The 12,512-nt window shown below is 42.6% G+C and overlaps 1 protein-coding gene across 3 annotated transcripts in view; it reads right to left on the bottom strand.

Moving 5' to 3' along the window:
• Positions 1-12,512, bottom strand: part of GPC3 (glypican 3) — a 406,719-nt gene that overhangs the window by 135,786 nt on the left and 258,421 nt on the right. For 2 of the 3 annotated variants that reach the window (XM_026520618.4, XM_057315054.1), the window contains exon 4: positions 1,344-1,477. In XM_026520618.4, coding sequence (XP_026376403.1) covers positions 1,344-1,477 — 134 coding nt within the window. Of the gene's footprint in view, positions 1-1,083; positions 1,195-1,343; positions 1,478-12,512 lie in introns of all 3 variants that reach the window. The other variant, XM_026520616.4, reaches the window with a different exon arrangement.

The raw sequence follows: 12,512 nt of genomic DNA, 5'->3' as shown, positions 1-12,512 counted from the left end.
TAGGAGACAGCTGAAATCTCCCATCGGCTTCTGCGTTCAATCTGTTGCAATGTGTTGTTTTGGTTGAAGTATATAAATAAAACACAGGTTCACATGGATATGTAGTCAGCAAAAGGAACATCTCACAGACTCCCTGAAAATGGTCTCGGGGACTTCCTGGGTCCTTGAGTCACACTTTAAAACTGTTGCTACAGGGAAACTAGAAATCCATTCGGGTTGGAAGTCAACAAAAGAGTAGAAACTGGGACTTCCTGAAATGCTGCTTTGGAGGCCTGTCTCTCAAGCAGCCTTACTGCCTTCTCTCACGTCACCTCAAAACCTCTTGTAATAAATGGATATGAATGGTATAATTCAGCCTACGTCTGAGATGTTGCTGATTTCATCTCTCTTTTTTAAAGATTTTATTTATTTATTCGACAGAGATAGAGACAGCCAGCGAGAGAGGGAACACAAGCAGGGGGAGTGGGAGAGGAGGAAGCAGGCTCACAGCAGAGGAGCCTGATGTGGGGCTCGATCCCAGAACACCAGGATCACGCCCTGAGCCGAAGGCAGATGCTTAAAGACTGCGCCACCCAGGAGCCCCTGCTGATTTCATCTCTTAATTTTCCATCTGTAGTCTAGTCTCTCCCAATTCCCTCAAAGTCATCAGGAAGCAGAGCTCATGTCTGGCTGTTACTGAGCCAGTGGCAGGCTTGGGGACATGTGTAGTCCTTTTGGGAAGGCACCCTTCCTACATTTGTGTTGGGATTTCCAGCTAATGTCTACCCCTTATTTGTAACCTTGAAACTAGAACAGGGAAAGAGGTCATCTGGATGAGGGGAGGAGGAATGAAGAGAATCAGAAACAAACTTTAATTTAGTCTCTTGATTGCAGTCTTAAGAAACAGAAACTGAATCCTTCATTTCATATACTTACAAGAGTGCATAGCATGAGGAGTATGTGTATACACGTGAGTGTCTTGCCAGTTTCCCTCTGGTGAACTTGACCTGGACTCACTGTTAATAATCGGAAGGTCACAAGCGAAGCCATAAAATTGTGAGACCAGATCATAAGCAGAAAACGTTTTGTTTAATCAATAAATACCTTGAGTAGAGAAGTCCGTTCCACCCTGTGTTGCTGGGTTGGATACTCACATATGGGCACTTTCCATTTGAATATGGCTTAGACATAACACGATTTCTTTTTTCTTTAGCACTGACAAATGGTAGAATTTAATTAATCAGACTCGACTCAAAAGAACCAAATAATGTGTATTTAAGAAGTTTCACTCCAAAGGTTTTTGACCTGACAACACAATTGCTAATTGTATGCTGAAATTGAGAAAAAAAAAAAAACCCTCTCACCTTCGTCGGCTGGATAAGGTTTCTTCATGTTCTACATGAGCAACTTTTAATACCTTCTTGTCAATAAACAGATCTTCAGGATAATAAGCAGATCTATATTGGCGTTGTTGAGAATGGGCGCATAACTTGCCAATCTGAAAACGAAATGCAATATGATTATGTGATACTTTCACAGATACGATAGTAGAAACAAATTCTGAAATGCACTTCAATTTCTTCCCCAATTTCTTTTTAAAGAGCAGAACGAAGCTATTAAAAGGTGATACGCTTTTAAGGCAAAAAGCCATCTGTGGAAAAGAAGGCTGAAGACTGTGGCAGTGGGGACTCTGAGCACAGCCTATTCAAAGGTTTCCTAAGATGAAAAATGCTTTTTCTCTGCAATGAACTGCACATTTGAGAGGACCCTCTACACAAGATTTAGGCTATTGATACCTGTCAATGGCCCTTAGTATTTATACGAATGAAGAAGTTCACAAGTGGGAATTACGAAGTTTAGGAAGAACCGATACGGGAGATGAGGGGCTGTAAGAGATGCGTGGAGTAGCCTGTTGATGGAGCAGCGCAGCCTCCCGTACGGAGAGTTTTGTTATGAGACCCAGGGTAGAGCATTCAGAAAAATGTCCATGTAATTGCTCATCTGACTTTCGTAAAAACCCCCGAGGGAAGGAAGAAGGCAAGCCAACTAATCGATAGCCAGTGTCGTCAGCTCTGAATCACATATCTTTGAATAAGGCCAGGACCGAGAGTACTAAAGAACACAGGTGCTCCAGAAAGCCTACCTTCTCTCCTCCCTCGCTCTTTCCCTCCCTCCGCCCTTCCTTCCTCTTGCTTCTTCCTTCCTTTCTCTAGCCATTCACTTGTTCATTCCAAAGTATTTGTCGGATGCCTCCCTCCAAAGCTTAGTTCTCTCACACTCCACATGGCAATGATTAAAAGATGGCATCAGCTTTCTTATCTCAATTCTAAATGATCCAGTTCAATTACTTGCAGATTTCTATTTTTGCGCTTTCAGACGTAAGTCTAAAGTGAAGATAAAGGAGTATGTATTATAGTCTATATATATATTCTATATGAAGAAGTAGGTATTAACACGTCTCCCTAATGCCAGACGCTACGCTAAATGTTATCACCCCCATTTTATAGGTGAAGAAACGGAGGTTTGGGGAGGTTAAGTTATTTGCCTGTGGCAAATACACAGTGGATTCATTATCTGACTTGAAAGCTTAAACAATATCACCTCCTTAGAAGATGATGCTTGGTTTCCAGTTGCTTATACTCTCTCTCTTTTTTTTTAAAAGGAACTCCCAGTCCTCAAAAACATAGCTAACATAGCTAAGGTGAATACAGAGATTGTATACTTTAGGAAAAATATTAGAAATACCTGATGAAGACAGACGTTATATCTTTGGTACTTCTGTACCTCCATGGAGTTCAGACTGAATTCTGCACGCTGTTAGGCATGCAGTAAAGGCAAATTAACTGAAATGGTTTGAAGGAGACCCCTAGTATCAGGTCTGGCGTGCCATTTTACTGACAGGCCACGGGCTGCATGTGGTCATCCGTTTCTGGGTTTCCCAAGATAGCCCCGAAAACATTTATGAAGCTATCTAGGTCTTTCTAAAAGCAAAAATGGCATTTGGTTTGTAGAGCTTTGGAAAGTTTTCCATATATAAATCAATTCTTGAATTAGAAAAGAAGAATCTAGAGTCAGTAGTGTCATCAGCTCCACTGATGAAAGATGGCACCTATTGTCTGATATTCAGACCAGCTATTCTCAGTAGTAGATCTTAACGGGAACGAAACAAAAGTTGCAGACGCTTTGAAATATTCCATTTGCCTGTGGAATGTATGGTATTGAATTTTGCAGATGTGTTTATGAAATGCTCTTTGACTCGGGCTGATAATAACTTCAAATGAAGAATCTGTATTCTCTGAGTTTAGCCGAATTGATGGTGCTTTAGGTGAGGGGGCTGCCTGGCTAGACTGGGGAGTTCAGTTCCAATCACTTCCAAAGTTTACGAGGCAGATACGAATAACTGAGGGCAGACCGTGCATCCTAAAATTATGCTCATAGAAATATACATGTTTACTTTGTCACACAACCGGTGAATACTCGTGGAACGAAACCTTGATCTCCGCTCCATAAATCTCTGTTTATTACTCCATGAATGTACATGAGTGTGAGAATCTATTTCACCAGGATCAAAGTGTTCTTAGCACATTCGGGAGCACGAGGCCCATTCTCTTGACTGACACCTGCTCCAAAGCCAGCATGGAAATCAAAATCGTTCACACATCTTCCATAGTAGCTTGTCTACTCACAAACCGCAGCTGTGAAACCTGCCTCCCCATTGAAAGTCTGCCCTTTGTATCCCTGAATGCTAATTGGGCCCCAGCAAGGCTTTAAAGTGTCTAACTCCCCTCCCGCCCTACTGGAAAGGGGGTGCAGCTGAAGCAAAAGTAGGAAGGTTAAGAACAAATGAGAATGTAGCCAGTGTGACCTTTCTTCCCAAGCCACCCAATGTGGCATTATCGGGCAGACTTCCCAAGGCTCCGTGTGGGGTAAGGGGCAAACAATGGCGTCCTGCCAACGCCCCCACCCCCCCATCTGAAATCTGCCACATCTTATCAGACGGGCTGTATTTTCTTCCACAAATCTACCATGAAGCAAATTCTTCTCATATACAAAGCATTTGTCAAATGTTGACCCCCCCTTTGGGCTCTTCTCCCCACAGCTTTCACCTCCACACTGTGTGAGCCGTAGGTGAATATTATGAGCTCATTTTGAGAGGTGGCCATGAAAAGAAAAACAGTAATTTACAAAGAGACACAGTATTCACATTAGAAGGGTCCTTTCAGCTTCGCACTCAGGCAACATCGGGTGATGCCCGGAGACCTGGGTCTCACTCCACGGCTGCACTTGCTAAAGACGCGCCAGCCTCTCAAGAAGCAGCTTAGAGTCTTAAATAACACATGCAATCTAATTTCCTTCCACTGACGAATGTGCCCGGTCAAGGATGCTGCTATCTTGAAATTCAGTTAGTGAGAGTGGATTTATTAGATAGGTGAGTGTCTCTATCAATAGACCTGGAATAGAAAACCCTTTCGTTTTCCATGAACTGTGATTCCTAATGGTGCCCTTATTCATGTGCTGGAACCCATGGCAGGGAAAGCAATGGTGGTCTGAGGTGTTACAAGACTTGAAACCTAAGAAGGCAGGGCCTCGGGGCTCCCAGGAGGCGCAGTCAGTTGGGCACCCGACTCTTGGTTTCAGCTCAGGTCACGATCTCAGGGTCATGGGATCGAGCCTCGCATCAGGCTCTGTGCTCATCAGGGGAGTCTGCTTAGGATTCTCTCTCCCTCTCCCTCTGCCCCTCCCTACCGTGCACTTTCTCTCTCTCAAATAAATAAATAAATCTTAAAAATAAAAGAAGAAGAAGAAGGAGGAGGAGGAGGAGGAGACAGCGGCGGCAGGGCTTCTGACCATATCTAGGCCAGCAGGTCATCCTAGCAACCCTAGGACCATTCTTTTCTAAGCAGGGCCCAGAGCACTGGCTTTGCACATGCACGAGGAGAATATACTACCAGGGGGCCCAGCAACGTATGGTGAAGAACCCCGTAGACTGCGCCTCAAGAGATCAGCCCTACCATCCCACTTCTACCTGTTACCCATAGCAAGACTTCCTTTTGACCTGGTCCCACAGCTTCACGCCACCTGTAACTCAGGTCTCATGCAAAAAAGGAAGATAAGATATGTGAAGTATCACATTTGATTCTGAACTCTTCTGAAAGAAAAAGGTGAACATGACTTTTTTTTTTAAAGATTTTATTTATTTGAGAGAGAGAGCAGGGAGAGGAGCAGAGGGAAAGGGACAAGCAGACTTCCCCCTGAGGGCAGAGCCCGACCTGACTCAGGGCTTGATCCTACCACACCAAGATCATGACCTGAGCTAAAATCAAGAGCCGAGGCTCAACTAACTGAGCCACCCAGGTGCCCCTGAAAATGACTTTTCAAGTAGAATATGTTGCCAAAGATTTTGAAACCATGCAAAGCATTGGGTTCGATGCAATTCACACAAGCACCCCATAACTGACATGTCAAGAAATGCAGATATCCCATTCGTTAAAATCTAACTATACTGGTTCTCAGGCCCCATTTGCTGTTGGTTCTGGGAGCTCTCAGGTGACAAAAATTAAATAAGTAAAAAAACAACTCAGACTTGATCTCTCCTCCTGAGTGACTGAGCAGAGAAAGTCTATGTTGTAAGTTTCTTAACAATTCCAATACCTCCCATTTGTAACATACCTGACTTCAGGCTCGTGCCTTACTAATAACTTCTCCATCTAGTCTCTGTTCTTGATGGTGAGCTCTACAACCCTCTGAGGGATATGGACCTGGTATTGTTGACCCCATTTTAGAGATAAGGAAACTGAGGCTCACAATGGTTAAGGAACTGAAGCCAAGTCATTATGGTAGTAGATGGCAGAGCTAGGGCTTGAACCCAGATCTGCCTAACTCCAAAACCTAAGTTTATTTTTTAAAGATTTTATTTTTAAGTAATCTCTGCATACAACGTGGGGCTCTAACTTACAACCCCGAGATCAAGAATCACCTGCTCCACCGACTGAACCAGCCAGGTGCCCCGAGTTTTTGTTTTTGATTTTTCCCCCTGTGCCATCCATCTCTGTCAAGACGATAGACTCTGGGGCTTCCCAGTATTAAGTGTGGCCCAGCTTTGTGGTCCTGTGGGCATCCCATCCCTAACTGGAAAAGAGTAATGATTATGAAGGATTAAAAAACATACTTTAAAGAAGGGCTAGTTATCAATGATAAGCTGAAAACGGACATCCAATTTTAACCGGAGTTTCAGGCAGTATTTCTAGTGGAGTGATCTGAATTCTTTGGCCTGCCTGGTATGAGTGGATTAGTCATCATCCCAAAGCACTGGCTGTCCGGTTGGTTCTGTGGGAGAGGTGGTTCCCAGGTGTGTCCCACCTGCAGCTTGCTGCCTGCGGGCTGTCCCTGGACCCTGACTAACTGTTTGAAGTCAGATTCTTGGGTTGGCTACAAAATCTGTAATTCCTACGATTTAATCCCAGGTCTAGTCTGATATCTGGCCCAATGATATTCTTTATAGTTTTCCCCAAATGGAGATTCCTGCTTGATCCTAGGGCTACAAAAATGCAACAGGTTTAAGCCTGTTTAGCTCCAATAGCGCAAAAGATGAGAAAATGGGGAAGGGGCGCAAATACATTAAAGAGTATCTTGACTCTCTCTCACTCTTAACTAGCCCTACAGATCTATCTTGCGCTTGATTTTAAAAAATCAGATGAAGGGAAGGCTTTACATTGTTTTCTTTTTTTTCTTTTCTTTTTTCTTTCTTTCTTTTTTTTTTAGGTAAGTAAACTACACCCAACGTGGGGCTTGAACTCACAACCCCAAGATCAAGAGTTGCATGTTGTACTGACTGGGCCAACCAGGCACACCAACATTTTCCTTCTCAAGAAATAAGTAAGAGGGGTGTGTGTGTGTGTGTGTGTGTGTGATTTAACTTACATGGCCCATAATATGAAGGGGAAGGGGAGGGGAGAAACAGAAACAGAAAGAGAGAAGGTCCCATTATCCTACTTCCCCATGGAAATTCGACAGCCTTTGAGGATGAAGATGGCCATCTCACAGAATTGTACTCGGTGATCAGTGCATCTCCTTCCCTCTCAAGAGCTGTTCCCGAGCTCGCCAAGGCTCGAGGGGATCTAGAGGATCTCTGCGGCTTTATTAAATTACGGAATAACTTTTCTGCTAGAATCCAGTTGATTACTGTGGCCCCAAAGAGTGCTTTTCTGAGAACTGTTGCTAAATAATTGGTGGAAATTTAGTTTTTGGTCATCAGTGGATTCATCAGAACTCCGAAGAATTAAACCTAAAACTTCCTCTATGGTTATGCAATTTAAATACCCACTCTGATCCCGTGGTCCACACTGGACGAGTATTACCCGAGGCATCTGTTTTAGGATACCTTGGGGGCTTGGGGATAGGGTAGGATGGGAATTCCATAAGTTTCCAGCTGAAATAAAATAATGAACTTCAGTTCATTTTGTTGAATGGTCTATTACGCTGTTGTTCAATTTCATTTAATTAAATCTAAAAAGTTTTAAAACAAAATATACATTGAAATTATGTGATATACAACATAAACTTTTTAATAGTAGTAACCATGTCCATTTAACAATTCTACAGGTATAATAAAAATGCTAATATATGTTAATGTTTAGTCTGTGGTTAATGTTTTGTCTTGTTAATTTCCCCAGGGCTTTTATTACTGATTTAAATCTGCCACACTGCTCAACTGATTGCACTGCTTCCACAAACTGCATGAAAGTAGCTCAAATGAATACTGATTAACAGAAATGAACAAACATTTGGCTGGGCAAACCATTCTTATTATATGCTTGTAATCATTACATACATTTTCTTACAATGAGATGGGCATGGCAGGCATTTTCCACTCATTTTTCCTACAAAAAGTATGCATATGAGCATTAAAATAATTTATAACCTTGTACTTCAGGAAGCACAGCATTATTAATTAACTATTGATTGATCTGGATATAGAGCACAGAGGATAATGAACAGACCTGGTGACAATGTGTGTTTTTTTTTTCTGCCACAGACGTTTTGCTGTAACTCATCATTAATTGCTTGACCATTAAAATAAAAGTCGCTAATAAACTGTAATGCATTACGAATCGTGCTATTTTAGGAAATCAGGTGTCACTATGTGAACCTTCCATTCAAGTCATCCCTCTATTTTTTTTAAGATTTTATTTATTTATTTATTTGTCAGAGAAAGAGAGAGAGTGAGAGAGAGGACGCAAGCAGGGGGAGCGGCAGGCAGAGGGAGAAGCAGGCTCCACACTGAGCAAGGAGCCCAATGCGGGACTCGATCTCAGGACCCCGGGATCATGACCTGAGCCAAAGGCAGACGCTTCACCGACTGAGCCACCCAGACGTCCCTCAAGTCATCTCTTTAAATAAATTGGGATTCAAAAAGGGAACTTGTCCTGCAGACCAGTCGGCTGTGCAGTGGACTACAGCATTATACACTATAGTGAAAAGAGCACATGATTTGGAGTCAGGAGCCCTGGGCTCTAGTCCCATTCTCTCCCTCTTCCAATGACTCTACACAAGTCCTCTAATTTCCTTCAAACTCAGCTTTCTCGTCTGCAAAATGGAAAAAACAACACTGCCGGCCGTGCCTAGTCTCTGTGTGAGGGTCAAATAAAGTAGGAGATGGAGTGCAAAGTCTGCCACCTCCAGACAGAAATCGGACTCATTCATTCTGTAAGTGGGGACTGCTCATCTTCTGCAGCCCGCCTTGCAGGTTAGAATCCTGGCTCAGCTGGCTGAGTACATTGCTAGCTGTAAGTAAGACTTGGAGGAGTTCTTTAACTGGGGACTTTGGAAGGCAGCGAAAGGGTCTGATGAGATTGGGTCCCCACTCTGAACGGGAACCACACTGAGCTTGCCGGCGTTGTCTGTACATCACACAGTCTCTTGTCTTTGCTCTGGGATACCTGGAATAGCCCCTTCTGTTCTTCAGGACCCCAATTACTGACTGGTGGCAAATAATCTTTGCTGGTCACCCCGTGTCTAACCTGCATGACGATGGATGCTATGGGGATGGGAGACAGGTTTTCAATACCCTCTTGTGGAAGAGACTTGCCTTTTATTAACTTATATTTGCCACAAGGGGATTCTGAGTTGAAAATAGAATCCTGCACGTGTGCCTAACACTTTTTATGCAATACCAATCCCTTCCCAGGACCAGGAGCCCAGGGCAGTATTGCTTAATCACATATGGCCAATATGACCAATGTGGCGGGGGTTAAAAGAGAACTTCATGTAGCCAAAACATTCAATACCGAATTCAAATACCACTCCTACGAATGCACTCCTCTGCTTGCGTCCCCTGTCCCAGCAGAAAGGAATAATTACCTATCTACTCAGTGGAAACCAAAGCATATCTGATTTCTCCCTCTCCCGCACCTCCCTATGCCCAGCCATTTATTTGTTTTATTTTTAAAGATTTTATTTGTTTATTTGGGAGAGAGAGCGAGAGCATGAGCAAGCACAGGGGGGCAGAGTGAGAAGCAGACCCCTGATGAGCAGGGAGCCCAAAGTTGGGACTCGATCCCAGGACCCCAGGATCGTGACCTGAGCCAAAGGCAGATGCTTAACTGAGCCATCCAGGCGCCCCTATGTCCAGCCATATAAGTCTTGTTTTTTTTTTTCTGTCTTATAAATAACTTTTAACCCTTGTTTTTTTTTCCTGTCTTATAAATAACTTTTTTTTTAAAGATTTTATTTATTTATTTGACAGAGAGAGACAGCCAGCGAGAGAGGGAACACAAGCAGGGGGAGCGGGAGAGGAAGAAGCAGGCTCCCAGTGGAGGAGCCCGATGTGGGGCTCGATCCCATAACGCCGGGATCACGCCCTGAGCCGAAGGCAGACGCTTAACGACTGCGCCACCCAGGCGCCCCTGTCTTATAAATAACTTTTAACCCAGTGCACTTTTGTTCATCCTCAGGTCTAGGATAACATTAACTGTCTCTTAGAACAGTGCTTCTCAAACTTTAACATGTATACAAATCATCTGGGAGTCTTATTCATGTAGATTCACATACAGTAAGTCTAGGGTGAATTCTGAGATGAGTGGCAAGATCCCAGTGCAGCGGTTCTCAAAGTGTGGCCCCCAAATGGGCAGTATCAGTATCACCTGATAACTTGTTACGAATGCAGATTTTAAGGCCCAGTCTTAGACCTACTGAAGCAGAAGGGTGGGGAGTGGGGTCCAGCCATCTCTTTTAACAAGCCCTCCAGGGGATTCTGATGCATATGCAGATTGGAGAGCCAATGCCACAAAGATCATCCCAGCATCCTCTTAATTGGCCTCCCAAGCTCCAGTTTTGACCTCCCCCAGACTCATCCCCTCTAACTCTAGTTCTCTGAGACCCTCTCAGGAAGTTCTAGAGGTCAAACCTATTTCCATAATAATACTCAGACTTTGTTTGCCCTTTCCACTCTTATTCCCTCAGAAATATATAAAGGAATTTTCCAGAGGCTACATAATGTGTAATGAAATCCTTGCTCTGGAATATGTGCGTGTGCATTCTAAAAGTTTCTACAATAGCTGGTTTAGGGTACAAATACATGCACTTTTCAGAGGTTAATTTATTCTCAGTACTTAGTGCTCTTACTGGCTACTTAGGTGATGTCTACTATAATCTTTGTAATCTCATTCTCATTTAATAAATTGTTACTTTGAAATCTAGAAGTTTTGTGTCTATGTGAAAACATAAGAAGTAAATGCCCTTTGGGGCACATGAGTGTCTCAGTTGGTTAAACGTCAGACTCTTGGTTTTGGCTCAGGTCATGATCTCAGGGTCATGAGATCAAGCCCCACCTCGAGGTCCACTCTCATTGCAGAGTCGGCTTGAGATTCTCTCCCTCTGCCTCCCCCTCCCGCTTGTGCTCTCTCTCTCAAATAAATAAGTCTTTTTAAAAAAGAGGTAAATGCACTCTATAGTCTTTCTTGTAATATTTAGAAATACTTTTTGAAAAATCATGTAAGTTTTAAAGTTAACTGTAACTGTCATTATTAAAGATCTTTATATGTCATTATAGAACATAATACAATTTATTTACAACATATTTTTCTGATATTTAAAGATGGATGCTTGGCTTCAAAAAGGGAGATTAGAAGACTCACTTGCTCAATCCCTGGTTGCCGTGTCGAGGTCTAAAGATGCTAAAAGGTGTTAAACTGGCCTATCAGAGTTCTCTGAATCATAAAAAGATGGACTTACACAGTAGATTGCAACCATAATTAAGAAACAAGAATATGACAAAAAGCCGTCATTCCTTCGGCCTTACAGACACTAATAACTTATCTTGCTGTGTCTGATGCAACAGAACATTTCAGAATACTCCTATAGTGCGGCCTAAGGTGTAGAGTCATCTTGAAATAAATCATTCAGAGTTTAAAGAAAAAGGAATGAAGTATTTAAAAGTAGATGCTATGAACTATGTAAAAGTCAAAATTGTTTGTTACAGTTTTTTCGGAATAGAAATGGAAAAGCCACTACAGCTTTGTGTGGGGCACTGGATTATGGTAGCTGAGGAAGCACACACAACCGTGGAGAAATTAACGAACATGGCAGAGTTGGAAAGAATATTCAACGGGGATAATGTTGAAGACGGTCTCTTCAACAAACGGTGCTGGGAAAACTGGCAACAGAATGAAACTGGACCACTTTCCTGCACCAGACACAAAAATAAACTCAAAATGGATTAAAGACCTAAATGTGAGACTTGAAACCATAAAAATTCTAGAGGAGAACACAGGCAGTAACCTCTTTGACACTGGTGGTAGCAACTTCTCTCTAGATATGTCTCCTGAGGCAAGAGAAACAAAAGCAAAAATAAACTGTTGGGACTACATCGAAACAAAAAGCTTCTGCACAGCGAAGGACACAATCAAGGAATGGAAGAAGATAATGGCAAATGACATATCTGACAAAGGGTTAGTATCCAAAATGTATAAAGAACTTATCAAACTCAACACCCACAAAACAAATAATCCAATTTAAAAATGGGCAGAAGATATGAACAGACATTTTTCCAAAGAAGACATATAGATGGCCAACAGACACATGAAAAGGTGCTCACATCACTCATCATCAGGGAAAGGCAAGTCAAAACCACACTATCACCTCACACCTGTCAGAACGGCTAAAATCAACAACACAAGAAACAACAGGTGTTGGCAAGGACGTGGAGAAAGGGGAACCCTCTTGCACTGCTGGTGGGAATGCAAACTGGTGCAGCCACTCTGGACAACAGTATGGAGGTTCCCCAAAAAATTAAAAATAGAACTATCCCATAATCCTTCTAGGTATTTACCCAAAGACTACAAAAATACTAATTCAGAAGGATACATGCACCCCGATGTTTATGGCAGCATTATCTACAATAGCCAAATTATGGAAAGAGCCCAGGTATCCAACAACTGATGAATGGATAAAGAAGAAGTGGTATATATACACAATGGAATATTACCCAGCCATCAAAAAGAGAAAAATCTTGCCATTTGCAATGACATAGATGG

Source organism: Ursus arctos, chromosome X, assembly GCF_023065955.2.
Source record: "Ursus arctos isolate Adak ecotype North America chromosome X, UrsArc2.0, whole genome shotgun sequence".
NCBI lineage: Eukaryota > Metazoa > Chordata > Mammalia > Carnivora > Ursidae > Ursus > Ursus arctos.
Note: the sequence above shows the minus strand (reverse complement) of the source record. Positions and strands in the feature narration are given on the sequence as shown.